The 23,563-nt window shown below is 36.2% G+C and overlaps 1 protein-coding gene across 3 annotated transcripts; it reads right to left on the reverse strand.

Annotated features, from left to right (window-relative positions):
- Positions 1–2,334: 2,334 nt before the first annotated feature.
- On the reverse strand, positions 2,335–14,974 carry gabra2a (gamma-aminobutyric acid type A receptor subunit alpha2a). 3 transcript variants are annotated; one of them, XM_084092194.1, is made up of 10 exons: positions 14,651–14,974; positions 14,159–14,243; positions 11,507–11,622; positions 10,354–10,421; positions 7,543–7,763; positions 6,632–6,714; positions 6,391–6,534; positions 6,149–6,301; positions 4,649–4,851; positions 2,335–3,929 (listed from the first exon to the last, which is right to left on the reverse strand). In XM_084092194.1, the coding sequence occupies exons 2-10, from the start codon at positions 14,227–14,229 to the stop codon at positions 3,633–3,635; spliced, it is 1,356 nt and encodes a 451-aa protein (XP_083948320.1). In that variant the 5' UTR covers positions 14,230–14,243; positions 14,651–14,974; the 3' UTR covers positions 2,335–3,632. The 3 variants fall into 3 exon arrangements, with proteins under 3 accessions (XP_083948320.1, XP_083948319.1, XP_083948321.1); XM_084092193.1 differs by having other exon boundaries at positions 14,159–14,265; positions 14,651–14,855; XM_084092195.1 differs by lacking the exons at positions 11,507–11,622; positions 14,159–14,243; positions 14,651–14,974 and adding an exon at positions 10,982–11,118.
- Positions 14,975–23,563: the final 8,589 nt, after the last annotated feature.

The following is a 23,563-nucleotide window of genomic DNA, read 5'->3' on the forward strand; positions in this document are numbered from 1 at the left end:
AACGCTGCTAATCTCAAATTCTGCTGGTTAGTCAAAGCGGAGTCAGCTATACAAAAAGCCTTTAGACAGAATAGAGAGACAGATTGAAAAGGGAGTGAAATGCAGGAAGACAATATGGATTGGGGGCTAGTGGATTTGTCAAGAAATGCAGACTTTTAAAAGCAGGGCAATAAAAGAAGCAACTGGAACACAGCGAACTTATCAATGTGTACTGACTTGTGCCACGTCAGCTCGCAAATCCCATTCCACTGAATCAGAATGGGGTTAGTTACTAAAACTAAAGCATGAAAACTATTTTTGTTACATTTGTTATAAATGTTCACTGAAACTAAATAAAATATTAAAAACGTGTTTTATTTCAGCTAGTTGCCAAGGCAGCATATCTCATTTTATTTAGTTTAACTTGATGTATTAAAAAATAAAACTGAAATATAAATTAATAAAAACTGCATAGGGATATATATATATAAAATAAATCTAATAAAAATGACAAAAACACAATTTTTTCCCCAAAACTTTAATTCGATTTAACCCTTAAACGGGTCTCGGGTCTTTAGTGACCCGGGACGTCATTTACTATACCCTCCTCCTCATTCATTTTTATAAAAGTTAGACATCAACCTTCTTAGTATTCCTCAATCAATTCATTATAAACAATATAACAAGAAAAAAAATATATATAAAAGAATGCCCGTTTTCCCATTAATTTTTTGTAAAAATTGTATAGGGTCGCTAACAACCCAAGATGTGTAACAGTGTAAGTATATTTTTTCTGCACAACAATAATTGAATCTTTGATGACTAAATAAGTGCAATTCACCTTTATTCCACAAGGTGGAACTGACTGATACGTTTCACTCAATGACGTATAAGGATTTTCGACAGGCCAATTTAAAAAAAAAAAAAAAAAAACCTGTTGCAATTGTTCAAACATTAAGGATGTTGTGTACACCTAAATTCATTTAAAAAATTTAATTTAAGTGATTTTAGTGTTTCTTCATCTAGATGAATTGTCCGTAGCTTTAAAAAATGTCATGTGCTGCGACCGTGATTTATCTTAAAATTAATTAATTTCTTTAACATACTTAAAACTTTTTTTACAAGTTCTTAGTAATTAAAGTGTTTAGAAACCAAGTATTTGCATTTCTTTTGAGTTTTTGTAAATTATCTCATTTTTTGTTCTAATTCTGAGTTGCCTTCTTAAATCTAGTTAACAGACTTATTTTTCCTGTAAATCACATAAAACTGATAGAAATGTGGAATATGTAATAATGATTGGCGAAACATGCATTTAGTTCACCAAAATTCTCTCATTAATTACCCACCCTCATGTCGTTCAAACCGGTGCTAAGACCTTCGTTCATCTTCGGAACACAAACGAAGATATTCTTGATAAAATCAGAGAGCTTTCTGACCAACACAACGAACACTTTCAAGGCCAAGAAAGGTATAAAGACATTGTTAAAGGAGCCGTATGTAAGATTGTGGCCAAAACTGGTACTGCAATCACTTTCAAATGACTGTAGAGCGGTGTATCCCCTCCCCCTCCCCCTCCCCCTCCCCCCTGACTCGAGGTTGCCAGATAGGCTGCAGGATCCAGCACGAACGTTTGTAGCTGCAGCTGTGGTAACTAGAGCAGAGCTGGCAACCCGGATGCAGAAACACTACTGACTTCGTGATTGGTAGATAGGTGGAGGGTGGAGCATCAGGCCAAAACACAACATGACAACATCAACATCAGTTGAGGGCTGCAACTTCACTTTTTAAATGACAATATCCTGGCCGGACTACTGTTGTCAGTGATATAAGTATTTGAAATGAACATGATTTCTTAATGTCTAGTGACATATCAGGGCCATTTTATGATTAATTGAAATACATTTCTTACATACAGCTCCTTTAAAATAGTCCATGTGACTACAGTGGTTCAACCTTGAGCTTATGAAGTAACGAGAATACTTTCTGTGCGCAAATAACGAGGCGGCGTTCTAGCGAAGAACCCGGAAGCACATTGTCTACTACAATGTAAACAGCGTAGGAGAATGACATGGAAGATAATTTTTTTTATTTTTGTTTTGTTTTTGCGCACAAAAAAAATATTCTCATCGCTTTGTTAACTTAAGTTTGAACCACTTATGTTTTTACTACCTACCTGGACCTTGAAAGTGGTTGTTGTGTTGTTGTCTATGGAGGGGTCAGAAAGCTTTCTGATTTTATCAAAAATATTAAATATTAAAAATATTATTTATTTTTTTCTTCAGAAAAAGATGACATTTTTTGAGTGGCACAGTGCAAAAGATCACCCACACAAAAGGAGAGTAACTGAGCCATGTTAGCTATAACAACACTTTATTTCAGTCAACAGGAGAGCTGTCTTTTTGCCCCGGCAGAAAACTGAGAACAGAATGTCAAATTGAAAAGCTGTTAAAAGTAAACCCACAGTAGTTCATTCAAGTGTTTTACTTGTCAGGATTGTTGATGTTAGTAATGAAAACACTAAACTGTTTGACACATGATATATTGAGTGAACAGTATATTTTGATTCCTATTTTCATCAGGCGTAGGCCTATATATCATACTGAGAAGCCCATTACAACCTTTATCTGCGGTAATCCTGAAGCTACAATCAACATGTACTGGCAATACCATATGAACAACATCATGTCACTGCTGCAACATTAAGCTAATGTAAGTATCAGTGGCCACAATTTGAGTAGCGTATACAGCAAGACCAACATATTACTCTCATTTTAACCTAATGACAAGCAAATTCCCACAGCATTTTCCACAAAAATTTGTACAAAAGAAACAGAAATGACTGAAACGCAGTGCTAGTTGCATTTGAGACTGAGCTCACGAATCAAAGTGTCCACAACAATACAGTGCATTAAGGTGCTTCAGACAAAATCATTGAATTATTAAGCTTTAAACCACGTGTGGGTGCGCGCTTTCATTGATGATAAATTGCACACGGCTGAGAATTAGATGCACAGGTGTGTGTTGTGTGGGAAAAGATATGCAATCTAATTTGATGCAAACAAAAAATAAAGTGCCATATATAATTGACTTGAAATGCTACATCAGTCAATATAAAAGTGCAGTGATCTGTTTCACAGATACTGTAGTGCAGCTCTAACAAAACAACACAACAATCATATTTTGTACAGGCTTTCATTTTAAACACCATGTCTTTGATGCACCATACCTGTGAGCTTAATTAATAATTTAGCCAAAATACTGACACAGACATAAACATATTGACATATTATAAATACATAGTGCACAAATACAGTTAAATATTTTTTTTTAGAAAACACATATATCAGGTCTGTATGAAAATGCCTGTAAACACTGCATAAAATGGCAAGGAAAAACGATCAGTTATATTCTCAGAAATCACACAACAACATACAAAAATAAAGCTGTGAAAAAAAGTTAATCGGTCCCATTAAAGCATGCTAAGATGCTCTCTTGAAATTGTCCTGGCAGTGGATAGATAGATAGATAGATAGATAGATAGATAGATAGATAGATAGATAGATAGATAGATAGATAGATAGATAGATAGATAGATAGATAGATAGATAGATAGATGTTATGTATGTAGCATACTGTGAATGATAGCTAATGGCTCACTGGGAGGGCACCATGTTCTTAATAACAGGTTCTCTGTTGAGGTATGTGGCCCAATAAACCAAGTTAAAGCTGCCAAAAAGCACTGGGAAGATGATGCGGGACATGCGGTCAATCTTGCTGACACTGTTGAAGGTCTTCTTTGCTTCTTTAGCCACCGGCTGAGGTTTACTGGGCTCCGCTGTGGCGCTCTTAGAGACGGTGGGCAGAGCCGAGTCCTTCGCAATATGGGGTGCGTAGTTGGCCACAGCGACTGCATATGCGTTATTCTTTTTCATAACAGACATGTCCTTTTTCTGAAGTCAGAAGAAATTTAACACATTGCTACATATTCAATCAATGATATCAAGCTAAATGTTATATTAACTCTTTCCCTGCCATTGACGGAATTGTCTGTCTTTCCGTGTTTTCACTGTTATACGGTAGGGGGCTACTGCACATCTTCTGAAAGAGTACTGAATGTCCTGATCAAAACACATGCGAAGAAGACGCAGAAACAAACGATATCATATGTAATCATATGCATGTGTAAACTAACTAAATAAAACTATAATACATTTTTGTTTAAAAAGTTGCTTTTTTACGAAACTACCCACATTCAAGTGTTGATAAAAACAAAACAACATTTTTTATTTTTTATGTTGTAAATTAAAAGTAGAGGTTCGGTTCTTTCTTTTGATATATTGCATGTTCAGATATTCATACAACAAAATATTCTGGGGGCCATGAAATGTTTGTGAAAATGATTAAAAAAGCTTGTGGTGGCTGGCAACGTTTTTTTTTTTTAAAGAAAACAAAACACTGGCGGGGAAAGAGTTAATCTGAAGTCGTTAATGTACAAAAAAAGAGACGTAATTTCAGACAATGTTCAATCAGGAAAAATGGTGAGATTAACTGTACTGAATTAACAGTATTGGTTTCCCTCATCTAAATAACACTCCTCTTCCCAATGACAATAATCAAAGCCACCAGATGCGCTCCAAAATCAAAGCAAGGTCTGTGTCGTCATGGTTACCTTATCACTGACAATGCTCTTTCCATCCCAGGCCCAGCCGCGCTTGGTGAAGTAGTTTACAGTGGCAAACTCGATGAGAGCTGAGAAAACAAACGCGTAGCACACAGCAATGAACCAGTCCATGGCTGTGGCGTAGGCCACCTTTGGTAAAGAGTTTCGAGCGCTGATACTCAGAGTTGTCATCGTTAGCACTGTAGTCACACCTGGAACAGAAGAACAACACAAAATAAGCTCAGGGATTGCTGTTTATAAAGATACTGCATTAGCACGGCATGCCTCTCTGCAGATAATTGCCAGCATTTATGCCGTTCGCTCATTAGGGAAGAGACAGCACAGATGTACACTTGTAATCACAAATGCCCTGGGCTAATGAAATTTTGTTCATTTCAGCAGTCAGTTATATGCCCCGAGTGGACCTCCTGTCCTCATTTTATATACATGGTCTTCTGTTTTTTTTTTGTGAGCAATTGTAATTCTTTTTTGCAGCCTCCGGGTACAAAACACTTTTTACTCTGAAGAGTGTGAATCATCCTGTTATGGCAGAACGATTTGGGAAAAAATTTTAGTGTGTACTCTTTCCACATTCCCACTCTTTTTGACCCATTCAATATGACTATAAAAAAAATATAATTTTTAAAAATATATTTATATATCAATTTTTTATATATAAATATCTACAGCTGTAAAACTACAATTTCTCCAGTTAAACCATCGTGCTTTTATTTTGCCGTGTTTTCAAATAACTAAATCCAGTTGAACTATGAGCTGTCTGCGCTGGCATTGCACTGCATCATTCAATTTTGCCATTTATAAATTTTTTGATTTTTTCAAATCAATTGCACCTTATTCACAAAATGTAATGCAACAAACTTAAGAGGGATGGTTTGTTTTAGTGATCATGGCAGCTTTGATTAATGAAATGATGATCAAATGATGGAGAAGATAATATAACCAGCATTTCAAAAAGCCAATTTAGGTCCCTGCCTGGATCACAGTAGTTGAGTGATGCTGAACAGTCCCAGTAAATTGTATCATATTGCGGTAGTTTGCTACATACCCTCACAACCGAGCACTCAGAAAATCCAAGATGTAGAATTGTGGTGTTAAAATTGTGAATTCTACCTAATTTAGATAATTCCTTTAGTGAATTGGGCACGAAAACAACCAAGCATATGTATAAATGACGCTATCGGCATTTCATTCTTAGTGAATTTTTCCTCTTGTGAGTCTGTGTTTAATTTAAATGTGTCTTTCGCATGCTATGGTTTCCTCCCACTGAATACGTTCAAAAACACAATTTTATAGCTATGTGCATCTGCTTCATCCCTAGAGTTCAGACAGAAATTGAAACTGCTAGAGAGAAAATAAAAACGTTATACACACAACATCATCTCTACCCATGACTGCATCTATAATTTAATTGGAACAACAAAGTCAGCATGCTAAATTCCATTTATGTTCTGATTACAATCTAATGCACAACAACACATGCTCACCCACCAAAAACAGTGCGTGCAGGGACGGACTCTCGGTTGAGCCAAAAAGAGACTTGGGATAGGATGACGGTCATTATGCAAGGCAGGTACGTCTGGATCACAAAGTATCCAATCTTCCTCTTTAGATGGAAATGGGCAGTCATCACTGTATATTCACCTATTACGGTAGAAGAGAAACATATTGTAAGAGATGGCAACAGACTAGATGGATCCATGTGGTTTTGTGTCTGCTTGCGAACATCTTACCAGTACTGGACTTGATGGTTTCCTTGTCAACAGTCTGTCCCATTAGGTCATACTGGTTGAGTCTAGATCCATCCGGAGCTACTTCCACCGATAAGGTGGCATTGCGTGTCCAAACATACGTCACCTCTGTCAAAGTGTAAGCATCTAAGCACAGGAGAAATATATTTTAAAATAAAACCCAAAGCACAGACACATATTAAGCACCGTGGGAATGAAATGAATGTTTAACAATGTCGCTCACAGCTGCCAAATTTCAGAGGACAGGAATGGAAATCCATTGGAAAGTCCTCAAGATGCATTGGGCATTCAGCTTGCACTGTCAACCTGCACAAATATACACACACAAACACACATTACACAACAGTCACCCCTCAAAGTTATGTGTTCTTAATAGGGCTGTTAATTAAATACATTAGATTAGTATATAAAAATCATACACTGTATAAAAAGGAATTTTCCCACCATTAGAGCAATTCAAGAAATACTGTAAAATGAACACTACCATTCAAAAGTCTGAGGTCAGTAATATTTTTATTATTATTATTATTATTTGCAAGAAATGAACACTTATATTCAGCAAGGACACATTAAATTGATCAAAGGTGTCAGTAATGACATTTATAATGTCAAATAAATGTTGTTCTTTTGAACTTTCTATTCATTTAAGAATCCTCAAAAAATGTCCTCCAAAATATTAAGCAGATACTGATTGGACTGATTGGATCATGTGACACTTCAGACTGTTGCAAATTCAGCTTTGCATCATAGGGATAAATTACATTTTAAATTACATTTTTTTTAATTATAACAATTTCACAATATTACTGATTTATTGTATTTTTAATACTACTTTCAAAAACATTAAAAAAACTTACTGACCCCAAACTTTTGAACAGTAGTGTATAGCTGATTTTTGGTCTTGAGATGTGTTTTAATGATATGCATTTTAATGACATGCATTTAATGTAATGTCTATTCAATTATTTATTCATATACCAAAATAATCTCTTTCAGTTATCTTGATTCGGGGGCTTTCTTTAGCAAATATTCATAAATGCAATTAATTGTAAAGGATTTGATGAATTAAACAGCATATCAAGTAATTATTTTGATTAATTGATAACTATAGTACATGTAGTAATCTATGGGCACCTCATGGTGTACAGTAGAGTGCCGTTCTCCATGATGCGCAGCAGTTTATTAGGCATGGTCATGTTGTGAGCCACAGATTTCTTGCCGTTGTGAAAGAAAGTGTCTGGGGTCCAGATTTTACTGGCCATCAGGTTGTTGAGACGCAGGATGTTCATCGGCCCGTGAAACTTTAGCCGCTCGTCTGTCCAGCGCTGACGGAAAAACACATCCACTGTGTATTCCTGAGAACAGAGAGTGACTTTTGAGAGAGAGGCTTTCGGAGATCAGAGTGCAATAGTGCAAGACATTCTTCACTGCTGATATGCATCAGGCAATACCTGACACAGAAAATGTGTTTTGATTCAAAGTCTAAATCCACTAGTCAAATGCTTGTGTTTTATTTTTATTTTTTTTAGTTCAATACTATGTTTTATTATAAAATATACTATAAGATTTTTTTTTTAATAAATACTTTTATGCATCAAGGACGCATGTAATTAATCCAAAGTTACAGTAAAGACATCAATAATCTTATACAAAATTATTTCAATTTCAAAATAACTGCTGTTGAACTTTCCATTTATCAAATAATTAAAAAAAAAAGTCACATTTCCACAAAAATATTAAGCAGAACTGTTTTAAACATTGATAATAATAAGAAATGTTTCATGAGCACATCATATTAGAATGATTTCAGAAGGAGTAAATGCAGCCATGGTGAGCTATTTCTAGATTTTAAATTCGATTTCACATATTCAATGTGGTCTCAGACTTTGGATGTCACTGTAAATCTTTCAAAAACATCTAAAAAAGTATAAAGTTAAGACTGAATGGACTTCCTCAGCAAGGGCCAGTGAGTTCAGTTCTCTCAATGTGATCATTGTCTGTGTATAATGTGAGTGTTTCATCTTCCTCTCTAGTACTACTAAGTGGCAAAGTGTCAGAAGAGCTTCACATCACTGCATTATATCCTAATCTCCCAGGCACAATGCTGCCATGCATCGACCCCCAGGGTGAAGGCGGGCATCCAGTTTCCATGGCAGCACAGAGACAGAAAAACACAATGTTATGTACGTAAAAGAAAATACTTATGCACTCGCACACTCATACAGGAAAGATAACATGGTATGACAGTACATGCTGTCACTGGAGCGCTGGAGCTCTGCAACACTCACAGAACCAATCTGTGATGCTTCGTTTCCTTTCGTTCTTCCATCAGCTTTCACAAAGTCACAATCATACTGTAGGAACAAACCTATTATGGGTCCATACTAAGTTAATTCCAGTACTGTTCTAAAATCTAAAACCTTTATCTCAGGCGAAGTTTGAGGAAAGCTTGCCTGTCATTTGAAATTCTTGCTAACGTCTTGCAACATTACCCACCATTATGCAGGAGTCCCGCAGAACTCCTCAAGCAAACAGACAATACTTTCCATTCTGTCATATCATAACCACACGGCCTGAAGGGAGTGGTACAGTAAAACTAATAATAATAACCTGCTTTTGTGTTCCTCCATAGTATATGTCTATTTTAAGGCATTATAATGTATGGAATTGTGGAACTCTAAAACTAAGGTCTGATCATTTGTAAAGATATTTAGGAAGTTGTCTGTCAGAACACACGATTTATGTCACACATACACTAGATATAAAACAGATATCAGTATCAATTACAGTAATATTATAAATTATAATAAAGTCACCATCATAGACTCGTTGAAAGAAATGAATACTTTCATTCAGCAAGGATGCTTTAAATTGACCAAAAGTGCAGTACACATTGATAATATTACAAAATATTTCTATTTCAAATAAATGCTGTTTTTGAGCTTTCTATTTAATGAATTCTGACACACAAAAATAATTAGTTTTCACAAAAGCAGCACAACTGCTTTCAACATTATAATAATACATGTTTTTTGAGCAGCAAATTGGCACATTATATGATTTCTGAAGGATCATGTGACACTGAAGACTGGAGTAATGTTGCTGGAAATTCAGCTTTGCCATCACAGGAATACATTACATTTTAAAATATATTACAATAGAAAACCGCTGTTTTAAACTGAACAAAAAAAAATCAGTATTGCAGATTTTATTGTATTTTTCATTGAATAAATGCAGCCTTGATGAGCATGAGAGATTTATTTCAAAACCTTTTTTTTTTTTTTTTTTTTATCATACCGATCCCAAACTTTTGAATGGTAGCGTTAATTACATAGTGCAGTGTTGTTTCATATTATCTACAAAATTATGCAAATCTCTCTAGAATCTGACATTACTCAATAGGATATTAGCTGTACTACAGTGATGACTGGGGAACTGTGGAGACATGCGATTCAAGCAATGTACTCGGGTCAATCATGATTTCCCAAGAGCACCCAGAAAAAGAAAATAACTGACAGAAATACCTAGTGTGATGATCGTCCTGACATAATATGGTCTTTACGAACAGAGATTTCCCTACTACAGGATAGTGTGAGTATTCAGTGGGGTTTAGAAAACACTCAGCTGGACAGTAAAAGATGATAAATAATGAATGAATGAATGAAAACCCCTTTTCTTCCATCTGACCTTTTTTTTCTCTATTCTAAAGAGAGCAGACAGTGAGAAGTGGGGAAAAGAGGAGTACTGAGAAAAGCTTTTAGCCAGCAGCAGGTACCAAATGCTATGAATAGACAACAGATGGAAAACAAGGAGTGGGGTAAGAACTGATAAAAAATGATAACCAACAGGAAAATAACAAATATTTTTTATAAATACTATTTGATTCGCACTATACAAAAAAAAAAAAAAAAAAAATCATCTGTTGTGAGAAGAGCAATGTCTTACCATATCTGTATCTGATACTGGCCCAAGACTGGTCACATAGATATCAGTCTTCACCTCTGTCACTCGATCTATGTCACACAGCAAAAAGAAAGTTCAAATTACATTATCAACCAGGAACTCAATTTACCAACATTTTCATGACCTTCTATATGTCTCATGCGTTATATTCAAAGTTCACTAAAACCAGAATAGCTTTGTATGAAGATTATCTGTGAACAACAACTTCAATTTCAGCCTGCTCTTCATATAAATATATTGTTTAGCTTTAGCAGATGAGTCGGATTACTTTCTACTAATTACTAATGTGGATTACTTTCATGATGGTGTTTTTTTTTATAAGCTTGATAAATCGCATTCACTTTAATGGTTGAAAAACAGAAAATCAGATATTCTGCCTAAGATCTTATTTGTGTTCCACAGATGAAGGAAACTAACTCAGTGCTCAAATGATATGGAGGTGAAAAAAGATGTACAATTTTCCATTTCTGAGCTAACTATTATACTTTAACTTATCATTAGTGGAACCGCAACACTTCATCCTGGCTCTTAGCTCGACAGCATGTCCACTGACTCCAGTGTATGCGTATGTGTGTGCTAGTCTCTGTAAATCTCAAAAGGAAACACTCACAAGAAATCTATTTGCCTCATGGTGGGCGTTGCTTGATCCAAGGTGTCTTTCATGTTGCCAAGCTCAGAGTGTACAAACAATGGCAAGGGTCACATAAATAACACTAACAGAATACACAAACAGGGTTTGTCGACTGTCAAGTGGAGCTGAGATTGCTGGTTTTGTTTTCCTCTCCTTCAGTCAGTATTCTCAGTTCATCAACACCTTGTTATAATTAGTTTAACAGTGGTAAAATCAGGTCATAAACATTGAATCGCTGAATCATGTTTCTTAACACATAAATGAATCCAGCTACTGATTTTTCCCACTGTTGTGCTAAATCCATTGGGACTGTATAAGTCACACAAGAGTTTTTTATAAAATTCCTAAATAGAAAAAACAATCACTGTCATTTGCTTATAAGTACATCAAGTGCATATAATTGTAAAAAAAACAACTTTGCACAGGCTTATTGAACAACCTCATTTGAGACAGCTCTAATTCCATGCATCTAATTGTCTAATCAATCATCACACACTTTCTTACCTCCCAGACCAGGCCTCAGTCTGTTGTCGTAGCCATCGAGTAGCCGGTCCAAAATCCGCGTGAAGAGGGTTATGTTGTTTTTAAAGGCATCTGAGCCAGATACTTCTGCCTCAGAACTACACAAGACACATTTGACATCACAAAAGTCTGTTACATAAACATACTTGCACAGAGTTGCACACAGACAAAGCTTTGCTCTTTTCCAATAAAGTTGTGAGATGATAATGACCATCTGGCAAAAGCACAAACATGGCAGCTGTACCAAAACACCTGAGACTTTTAGGAAACGTGTCTATTTTCTCCGAATGGCCAATCTACTAACATATCCCTGTTCCCTGTAGGTTTGTGCTTATTCACATACAGCAATTCATTTTGTGAGCATAAGATTTTATGAACATTTTTCTAAAAATGTGGAAATTGGCACACTGTCATAATTTAGTTGCAAACACTGACTAGGAATGTTATGAGCGAAAGAATCACTAGTATTTTTGAATAATGTCAATTAACGCAAAAATATAAATTAAGGTAATATTTCAATTATTAAATTAACTTAATACCTCAGGGTTAGTGTAAGACACTGACAACACAAGTTAGTGCTAGCATGCAGAAATATTTTGCTTCTATTTCTGTTAAAGCATTTTCATTAACTCTTACATAAAAATGGTATACCGTTATCTACACCGTCATTCTTGCGGTGGACTACTGTACTATGCAAACAACTGTCTAGTTATTCATAACAGACGTAATGTTTGTACGTTATGCACCTGGTATGTTTAAGACAGCAGAAATATTTATTTTAAACTGTTTCTGGCTGATTTTCAGCATTGAACGTTATGAACATTTAAACAACAGGTAGTACACACATTTATGTTCTTCTCTACATCACCTTTCTGTTATTGATTTCCTTGCACAAACATTGTGTGAAAGTTACCAGGTTTACACTGGCGGTACAACGCCATGACAATAAAATTGGATATAACAAGTTAGTGAGTGATCACACTAGTATTACAGTATGTTATGTATAATAAACTAAGTATATTTTAATGTATATTACCGACAGTCTTGTTTACTTATGACCCTGTAGAGGCTAAGTGGTTTGGAGAATGAATGGATGGATGGAGTCTCGTTTACTTTTATTCCAAGTTGCCTTGATGATTTAGCTTAAACATATTATCGAAATTACTATCTGTGGTAATCACCATGCTGTCCACTGAGATGAACTTAGATTTAACCAGGAACATTCCTTTCAATTATTAAATTGTATATGTTTCACCCAATTAGTAGCCTATCTGTATGACTTTTTAGGTGAATCTTTCTGTATGACTTTCTTTCTTCTGTGGAACAGAAAATATATTTTGAGAAATGTCTCGAGAAGTGTTTTATTTTTTATCCATACAATGGAATTCAATGGTCACCAAAATTATTTGTTTACCAACATTTCTCAAAAATGTATTCCTTTATGTTCAACAGAAAAAAAAATGTTGGTATCCAAACAGTTTTGGTGACCATTGACTTCAATTGTATGGACGAAAAACAACACTGTAAAAAAAATCCCGTAGTTTTTACGGAAAAAAACTGGCAGCTGGGGTTACCAGAACAATTCCGTAAAATATACAACAAAACAGTAATTGCTTTTACCGAATAACATGTACATTTTACAGTTTAAACCAGCATATAACACACTGGAGTTCTGTTATATTTACTGGTTTAAACTGTAAAATGTACGTGCTATTCTGAACAACATGTCAATTTTACAGTATAAACCAGTAAATATAACAGTAAATTTCAGTAATATGATATAATGTTAATTTACCGTCCTATTGAAGTATTAATATCTGTTTTGTACACTGATAACAACCAATCACAGCAGTGATGAGAGTCACATGATCAATCAAAGCTCAACACAAGCAGTTCTTCCACAAGAAAGTTAATACAAATATATATAGAAGCTGCACAGTGTCATTCACACAAACATTAAACACCATCATGGTAACACATGAAATTTTAAAAATGCAATAAACATTAATTTAACAACATTAAATGTAACATAAACCCCTAATGTACATAACTGATTAGAAAAAACGAAGAAAACTATGAAGAAACAAACATAGTTATTTCAACAAAAATACCTCAAATGTGAAGTGTCACAGGGAATTGTGGGAATGTCAATTTACGGTTTTTCACTGTAAATTATACAATGAGTTGTTTTTTCACTTTCAAAAACTGTAAATTTAACGGTATGTTACAGTAAAATTACATTAAATGTACCGTTAGATCTATCACAGTTATTTACCGTATATAGTACGGAAACTTTCTGTTAACCAATTAACAGTTTTTCACTGTAGCATTTTTACAGTCTTTTACCGTTAAAATTACGATCATTTTTTACAGTGAAGGGGACATTTCTCAAAATATATTCTTTTATGTTCCACAAAGAAAGAAAAACTTACAGGGTTGTAACAACAAAAGGGTGAGTAAATAATGATCGAAATTTAATTTTTTGAGTGAACTATCTCGCACTACTTATTTTTGTCTATTTCAAAACTTTAAGCATACTTTACTTTGGTTATATTTTAAACTGTGGCAATCATACCAATTAAGCTTTTTTTGATCGACTTCTCTGAGATAAGTCTTTTGGGTTTTTTTGCTTACCATGAACGCCATAAAACCAGCAGAAACAGGTAGGTTAGAAATCCATTCGAATGACCCCATCGCTGATTCATTGTTGAGTATTTCCCTGCCAAAGAAGTTATTTCAGTCTAAAACATCAGTTAAAACGATTATATAACAAAGAATCAACACAAAAACTTCCAGTGACGTTTATTTCCACTTGTAAGCTTTTTGTTTTTTAAAGTAACGTGGGCACGCGCATCTCCAGAGCGCGCACTAATGTCAATGTGCTGGAGCCGACAGCAAGGAACGAGCCTCTGGGCTTCAAAAGTTTTACATCCTGAAACTATTGCTAAAATAACAGCCAGAATCACAGTGCTTCTACATTGTAACATAGATCAATTAAAACGGTAAGAAGGACTGACACGCTCTCTTTGGCTAAGTTTGGATGGTCACAGCTTTAGAAAACGAATCGATCTTTTACAAAACCATATATATATTAAACATATATATATAAAAATTCAGACACATTACCTTCGTTTGACCAGTGCAGCTCCTTTTAGACAAAGAAATATGAAAAGTTGGAATCTCGTGCTCCTGTCTCATCCGTATTCACGGAAACTCCCAGGGCGCGCGCAAACGCATGTAGGCTAGACTGGCACTGTGAGAGTGCAGATACGTGGAATATGCCTTCTTCTGTGAATCCTTACGGAAACATGATCAAGAGGCGTCCCCTGGTCGCAAAGACACACAATCCTTCTGTATAGACTGGTCATCAGAGTGCTAGATCTGCTTGTATGAGTCCATATAGGCGTAATCCCGGCGAGCATCAAGTAGCCAAAAGACGCAAGAGGGGACACCGGGTCCTAGAGCGAGCACAGCTCACACTTCTGTCCCCTGGAGAGCGCATGGACATCATATGGATGACCACATCAATCACGTTTATTCTGTCAATTGTGTAGAATAAATAGGATGCTAATACCCATAACCAAACATTTAAATTCCAAACGTTCCAAACCTGTATTACTTTCTTTCTTCTGTGAAGCATAAAATAAGTTATTTTAGTGTTTCTTTTGTCCCCCCAATGGAAGTCAATAGTCACCAAAAGTGTTTGGTTACCAATATTCTGCAAAATATCTTATACTCAAACTTCATATTCCTCTATATGTTATTCTTATATAGGTCTTATGTTTTCATTTAGGCTAATGTAAGTGATGCAAAGTTACATTTTCAGCATCATTACTGCCGTCTTCAGTGTCAGATGATCCTTCAGAAATCATTCTAATATGCTGATTTGCGGCTCAAGAAACATTTCTTATCATTATCAGTCATATTTTTTGTCGTAATCAGTGAGATGTGTTATTCACATTTGGTACTGAAAACAATAAAATACTATGTGACTTATTTTATACATGTAGGTGGAGGTGGACAAAGTACACAACTTCCTTATTGAGTGAAAGTACAGATACTACTGGTCAAATATTACTTGACCGAAAAAGACTGTTTTTTACTTAATTAAAATTACAGAAGTACTTGTTTTTAAAAGTACTTAAGTATCAAAAGTAAAAAGTAAATGTCAATGTATTGTTGTATTATTCTTGCACTGTTGTATATAATACTTACAGTACCTTATGCCTCTGAATCTATGCCTGGCTACCTACCCTCATATCAATATCAAATTTATTTCTAGAACACAGTTCCAGTAGTGGGATTGAATGTGAGATTGAATAAGTGCACTCCATAACCTCCACAATGGTTTCAGACACCCAAATGTCTGTTCCCTCAAATAGTCACCTTTTTAAAGTTTTTTTGGCTTTTACTATGAATATGTTAGCCTTACTGTTATCTATAGGCTAGTGTGCTCCAAAACAATGACAAAATTCGCATTTAGAAGACCAAACCCAACGTTAAAAATGAAAATCAGGTTGATGTCAGAATCCAATCCATTAATCTCCAACGTTGGACAGACATTGTATTGTGGCTGAAAATGAAAATCGGGTTGACGTCAGAAACCAACATCAGTCGGGTTCTGACGTCAACCTGACTTTTATTTTCAACCAAAATGCAACTCCTGCAACCAAAATCATCCCCTGACTGACGACGTTACTACTTTCTACTCAAGGACCTTGACAGAATTGTAGTGGAGTAAAAAGTTTCAAATGTAGTGAAGTTACAGTTTTTCTCAGTCGCTTTGGTGCATTTCTCACATCACTATTTACATTTGCACAACAGTTAGTTCAGCCTCCACAACATTTAGTCATTTGTGCACATCATAGTAGCAGTTTCTCATTCCTTCCAACAAATTGCAAATGCTTTTGGACATGCATCAATTGCTTTCATACAACTCTCTGCTGTTTTATAACATTATCATTTGCTTATGTCATGTCAGTCAAAATTAACTATACTTGTGAATGCTGAATAGTCATTCCATATAAAACTAATAGTCTTCATTTCATTGCTTGAGTGATGTTGAACTAGTTGTCAAAATCTGTCAAGCAAATTTTACACATTTTTTAAAATCTTTTTTTTTCCTTAAAATGTCTCCTAAATTGAACAATTTCTCTCAGGTGAATCTCAGCTTTCACTGATGAGGAACGTCTGGATGTGCATGAATGATTACAGTACTATGTATGTTGTATGTTCAGTTCCAATATGTACTGCAATATTCTTACAGTTGTGCACAGCTCTACCCAAAGGGAGTTTATGTTTGTTGTAAATAAGGGTGTATTTTTTCTTTTGCACAATGCTGTGAACAAATTAGAATTGCAAAGAGCATATGCAGTAAAAATGTGAAACATACATATTCAGTGTCTTGTACTCAGTTACCTCAATAAATACAGTAATGTATAACTTTACTGTATTTTTCAAATGGCTGTGCAAATACTGTAGTATATAGTGCTGTCTTGAGCATTTTCAGGTAGTGTCACCAAGATCTGACTTTTTTGCATTGGAAAACATTTACAGAGTAAACTGTCATAATGAAAACATGACAAAGCCATTTGACTATCTTGTTCATAAACAATGGTGTCAGGACTTTTCATCTTGATGACACTGACACTTTCATTGACATGAATACTTGCTTTTGAGGAATGAGCTATCCATTTTGAGCAAGTGACACGCTTTTGCAGGTTATCAACTAGGTTTTGCAGTTTGTACTAATTGTTTTGAGAACTGCATTAACTGTTGTGCAAATGTAAATAGTGATGTGAGAAATGCACCAAAGCGACTGAGAAAAACTGTAAAGTAAAAAGTTTCCAGAAAAAAATAATACTCAAGTAAAGTACAGATACTCAAAAGTGTACTTAAGTAGGCTACAGTACTCAAGTAAATGTTGTTACTGTCCACCTCTGATGTGGAGTTAATCATAATCTGATGTGTATCAATCTGAGTAGTGAACAAGAAGTATGAGATTAATCTCTCATGTCTTTGTTCAATTCAACATAATCACTCTCAATTGCTTCATTTCTTAAGATAAGGTTGTAAAAAAAATAAACTTCTTCTATCACAGCAGTTCACATGCAGTTGTGAAAAGGATAAAAACCAACATGCAGCCAACTCCCAAGACAAACATTGAAAGTATTCATTTAATGTGATATATATATATATATATATATATATATATATAAAACTTTATCATAGCCAGATGTATTTTTTACATGTTTGTTTAAACACGAACAGCTTTATTTAACATTTATTTTTGTCTGTTGTCATGGATCTCCAGGAAGATACCATTTCAAGCTTATTTATGCTGACATTTGTTGACATTTTCTGACATTTAAGATTTGTGGTTGGAGGAGCAGTGCAGGTAGAATGTACAGAAAGCTAAAAACACTGACAGGGCAGATAAGCAATATGTCAAGACCCGGATAAAACAAATAGGTACAACATACTTAAACATGTTTGTGTCCACAAGAATGTGCACACACACACTCTGGCTCACACACACATGCATCATGTCCATCAAGAGATTAACAAAATACTTTGTTGGAGAAAATCACTCATTACTGAGAGAAATATATGCAATTTTGTCAGTTTTTCATAAAAATCTAGCTCATGAACAATTTTCTATAGTTCATGAGATTATCATCTGTCTAGATAGATAGATAGATAGATAGATAGATAGATAGATAGATAGATAGATAGATAGATAGATAGATAGATAGATAGATAGATAGATAGATATGTAACATTTACTAAATCTCTTTCGATTTTTTTAATTCATAGGCTGCATTTATTGTTTTTTTTTTTTTTTTTTTATATGTCAGTTTGACACACTTAAGATTCAAGCTTTTTTAATGCCTTTGATTGCAGGTGCAGAACTGCAGATTGCACGAGTGAACCGGCGAAACCCAAGAAATTACAAGTGATATTATACTGCCTCCTGCTGTCATTGAAAGAAAGTGCTTCTGCGGGAATGGAATTAAAACCAGAAATATAATTATTTTGTTAAACAGATAAGGTTGCTCTAAATAGGGGTTATTCAATAGATAATTTATAAGATATGCATTAAACAGATAAATAAATAAAGAGAAAAAAAATACATTTATACAAAGTCACATTTTTATACCGAAGATACTTTGAAATAAATAAATAAATACTCTATATTGGTGTTTAAGTGTTTCATAGTTCATGTAGGCTATTGTCTATATTGTTTTATGTAAAAGTCATCTTAATAATCATATTTATTTTACTGATTATTGAAAAGCCTATTCAAACTTGAAGCAGCACAACTATCCCTCCAGCAAGTGTGATTTTGGCACACACTGAGAAACAATCGTTTGGACATTTGATCCTATATTTGTGCAGAACAGAAGTGTCTCTGATGCCTGCATGTGTAAGCAGAATGATGTCGTCAGCGCGGTCTCCATAGCAATACATCACACACTGTGCGAGACGTCTTCGCAGGAAGCTGACGTGATGAGTTTGTTATTTCCTTAAAAATGAGCCATCTTGTTTATGTAGGCCTATGTGTCTGGGTCGGGCTCTGAGTCACCGTGTCATCTGTCTGATTAAACCAATGTGTTAATAAAAACAGAATGATGAAATATGAGTAAAAGAAGAAAACAGCAATTAAGGGAATTTGGGGTATGCGTAGGCCTATGTATGTTTTATATTTATTAATTATTTAGTATTCATTTCTATGTGTATTTTTTCCTGCACTTGCATAATAGCCTATTTATTAATTGATGAGCACTTATGCTGCTATTAATCAGTGAAATTGGAATGTAATTTACAATAAACACAACTTCAAATAAACACTCCCTTTAATGTAGGCTAATTATGACCGCCGCTAGCGTAGCTAGCGAAAGCGGTCATAGGGATTGTCAAAGTTTTTTTTTTTTTTTTTCGTCATCTACTGAATTTTTCGTCAACGATACCAGGGACACCGAAACACCGGGGAACATGAAATTTGGTGGGCATGTAGCCCCACTAGACTTTTACGGAAAAATTTCGTTTGGTCCCCGGGGGCCACTCCCCCCCCCCCCGCGCTGGGCCCCCCCAAACCCAAAAAATGCAGTTTTTCCTAAATAACTACCTGAACCGTGGCACCGAGGATGAAGAAATTTGCATGGTATGTTGCTCTTAAGAGCCCACATCAACCTAGCCCATAATCGATTGTCAAAGTTATTTTATTTTTTTTCGTCATCTACTGAATTTTTTCGTCAACGATACCAGGGACACCGAAACACCGGGGAACATGAAATTTGGTGGGCATGTAGCCCCACTAGACTTTTACGGAAAAAATTCGTTTGGTCCCCGGGGGCCACTCCCCCCCCGCACTGGGCCCCCCCAAACCCAAAAAATGCAGTTTTTCCTAAATAACTACCTGAACCGTGGCACCGAGGATGAAGAAATTTTTATGGTATGTTGGTCTTAAGGGCCCACATCAACCTAGCCCATAATCACTCATTTGTGATTTGCGCCCCTCCCATAAAAAATGAAAATGCAATATTATTCTGCTTTAATCGCCCCTATCTTCAGTTGAGATGTTCAGAACTGCACCATATTTCATGTGTATGATTAACTTGACATCCTCTGGGGGTATGCTAAGTTTCGTAGAATTTCATCCATGGGGGGGGTATAAAATAAATTCATTTATGTGCACATTTAGTGACTGTACACTCATCGGTCTGTAGATGGTGGTGTTGAGCGAAGGGTTGCTGGTTTAGGATGATACTGTCACTAAGGTTGCCAACTGTCCCGAATTAGGCGGGACGTCCCGTATTTTGGGCCTAATTTATTTGTCCCATGCGTGACCTCCCGTGTCCCGTTTTTTGACAAGCTGATAAACCACTGACTGATACAACAGCAACAGCAGCAGTGCTGACCACGACACATGAGAATGATCACCGACACCTGTCATCATTCAGTCACAGCTTTTTTTAATCACTGTTTTGAGACAAATCATTGTTTGATTTGCGAACATCCTCTGCCGTCTGGTCGCTTCCGCTTCAAGCCGGACTCGTCTCGCGCTAACGGTAATTTCCTTTCACTGTCCACGTTTTGATTTCGGCTAATCAATTTTGGCGAATGCAAACAACGTGATTATTGTTCATGAGTCTAACATCCAGCCACGCAAGAAAACATGTAATCTACTTGAGGGAATAATATGCTCAAAAAACATTTCTGATTATTATTAATGTTTTAAAGCTTTTAGAAAGTACATAGAAAGCTTTTGTAACATTATCTTAACTGTCACTTTTGATTAATGTAATGCATCCTTGCTGAATAAAAGTAGGCAATTACTTTCTTTATTTTTTCCCCAAAAAATAATCTTACTAACCCCAAACTTTTGAACAGTAAGCCTAGTGTATAATGTTAAAAAAGCTTTCTATTTTAGATAAATGCTGTTATTTTGAACTATGGTTTGTTTGTAATGTGACTTTTTTCATATATGACATTAAAATTATTTTTAGAATTAAATACATAAATAGGTTAAGCAATACAAATGTGTTTATGTCTGATAACCTTTTAAACACAAACTTAACTGCAGACACTGAAATGACGTACACTGTGTGATACAGTACAAATATTTTGAGTGTCCCTCATTTTCCTATAAATAACCACGATTGTCCCGCATTTTCCTTTTCTGAAGTTGGCAACCCTAACTGTCACACACACACATGCAGGAATACAAACAAACGCAAGCATGCACACACACTGACATCCACACGCACAGACACACACCCATACACACACATACAAATCATGCACAGACACACACGCGCACACACATGTACGCACGCATACATACACGCACAGACACACACACACACAGACACACACATACACAAACACACACACATACACACACACACAGACAGACATGCACATACTACTACTTTTTTTAGGTATATACATAAACACGCAATACAGCCAAATTGCTCCACGTCATTTATTTTTGTGGAAAGCCAGTGCAGGCCTGAGCGGCGGTCATATTTTGTACCGCCATGCGGTACATCTAGTTCTTTAAGATATCCAAGACATCCCTAAATGCACACACACACACAAGCCCCTTTCACACAGAGATTCCGGAAAATACACGGATAATGTGTCCCAGGATTTTGTCCCGGGATCATTGGATTTTGCGGAATCTGTGACACATCCCATAAAGATCCTGTAAAGACACGTGATGTCAGGATGTGCACACACACACACACAGACACAGCGCTTTAGAAATAAAGTTGGCTTTCTAACTTGGACTGTATGCATATCAGTGTGTGTGTGTGTGTGTATGTTATATATGTGATATGTTTCACAGCAGCTTCACAATAGTAACAAATTCTGCTGTAAAGTAGTTCTAACAAGCCAATAAGTGTCAATATTCAGCTTAAGTCAGTTTAGTATTGATTCAATTCAGTTCCATAACTGTGTAAAATTCATCAGTTGTGTATACATACTGTATATACAGTGTGTTTGTGCACATACATGTGGCTGATCAGGCCCAGGTGTGAGTCCCCATCATTTTGGGGTCCAACTGGGGTCTTTACGCCTGATCCAAAGCCACTGACTGCAGCATTCTCCAGTATTTGCTGTTTCTTTGATTGTCTGGTCTGGTGCAAGACTTGGCCGTGGATTCCCCGCTCTTTCAGAAGCCTGATGGTCGATGTTGCCTCAAAAGCTCCTGCAGCCAAACTCTACCAGATGGACCAATACTTTCCATCCCTTTTGCTCAGCATCCGCTGCCATCTCCACATATGGATACCTCTTCCTCTCATTTGCCTCCTCAGTAGCATCCTCCCAGGCTCAATGGAGCCTGACACTGTCAAATGTAGGCTGGTGTGGGCAAACAAATGATATATTTTGGTATTGTGGTCCAGCAGCACCATGTATATGTCAAGTCAGTGAAATATAGGGTGCTGGACCACAATAACAGGTCTGGTCTTTGGCTAGTACTGACAATTTCGGGCAGGACTTTTAGTTGTTTTCCGACACATTTTACAGTGTCAGGCTCCTTCGAGAGGTACAGCCCTGATCGATAAAGGAAGCCTTCCATGTACCAAATATCTAATCAGCCAATCACATGGCAGCAACTGCATGTAGACATGTTCAAGACAATCTGCTGTTCAAACTGAGCATCAGAATCGAGAAGAAAGGTGATCTGAAAAAGAGAAAATATCTAGTGAGGAGCAGTCCGGTGGGCAAAAATGCCTTGATGCCAGAGGTCAGAGAAGAATGGCCAGACTGGTTTGAGCTGATAGAAAGGCAGCAGTAACTCAAATAACCACTTGTTACAATCGAGCAGCAGAAGATCACACCGGTGCCACTCCTGTCAGCTAAGAACGATTCACACTGGCTCACCAAAATTGGACAGTAGAAGATTCGAAAAACATTGCCTGGTCTGATAAGTCTCGATTTCTACAGCTACATTTAGGTGGTAGGACCAGAATTTGGCATAAACAACATGAAAGCATGGATCCATCCTGCCTTGAATCAATGGTTCAGGCTGCTGGTGGTGTAAGGGTGTCTGGGATATTTTCTTGACACACTTTGTGCCCCTTAGTACCAATTGAGCATCGTCAACACAGCCTACCTGAGTATTGTTGCGGACCATGTCCATCCCTTTATGACCACAGTGTACCCATCTTCTGATACTTCCAGCAGGATAACGCACCATGTCACACAGCTCAAATCATCTCAAACTGGTTTCTTGAACATGACAATGAGTTGGCCTCCACAGTCACCAGATCTCAATCCAATAGAGCACCTTTGTGCTGTGATCAATATGGACCAAAATCTCTGATGAGGTTTTCCAGCACCTTGTTGAATCTATTCCACAAAGAATTAAAGCAAAAGGGGGTCCAAATGCTATGGTTTAGTAACCAAGCTATGCATAATTTTTGACTAATCTGGTTTTTAATGGAAGACAGGGATCTATATAGCTGTTATAATCTATGGTTGAGGAAAAGGATTTTTGGTAACCATTTGAAAGAAAAAAGACGGCAC

Source organism: Abramis brama (assembly GCF_963993115.1).
Source record: "Abramis brama genome assembly, chromosome: 19".
Lineage (NCBI taxonomy): Eukaryota > Metazoa > Chordata > Actinopteri > Cypriniformes > Leuciscidae > Abramis > Abramis brama.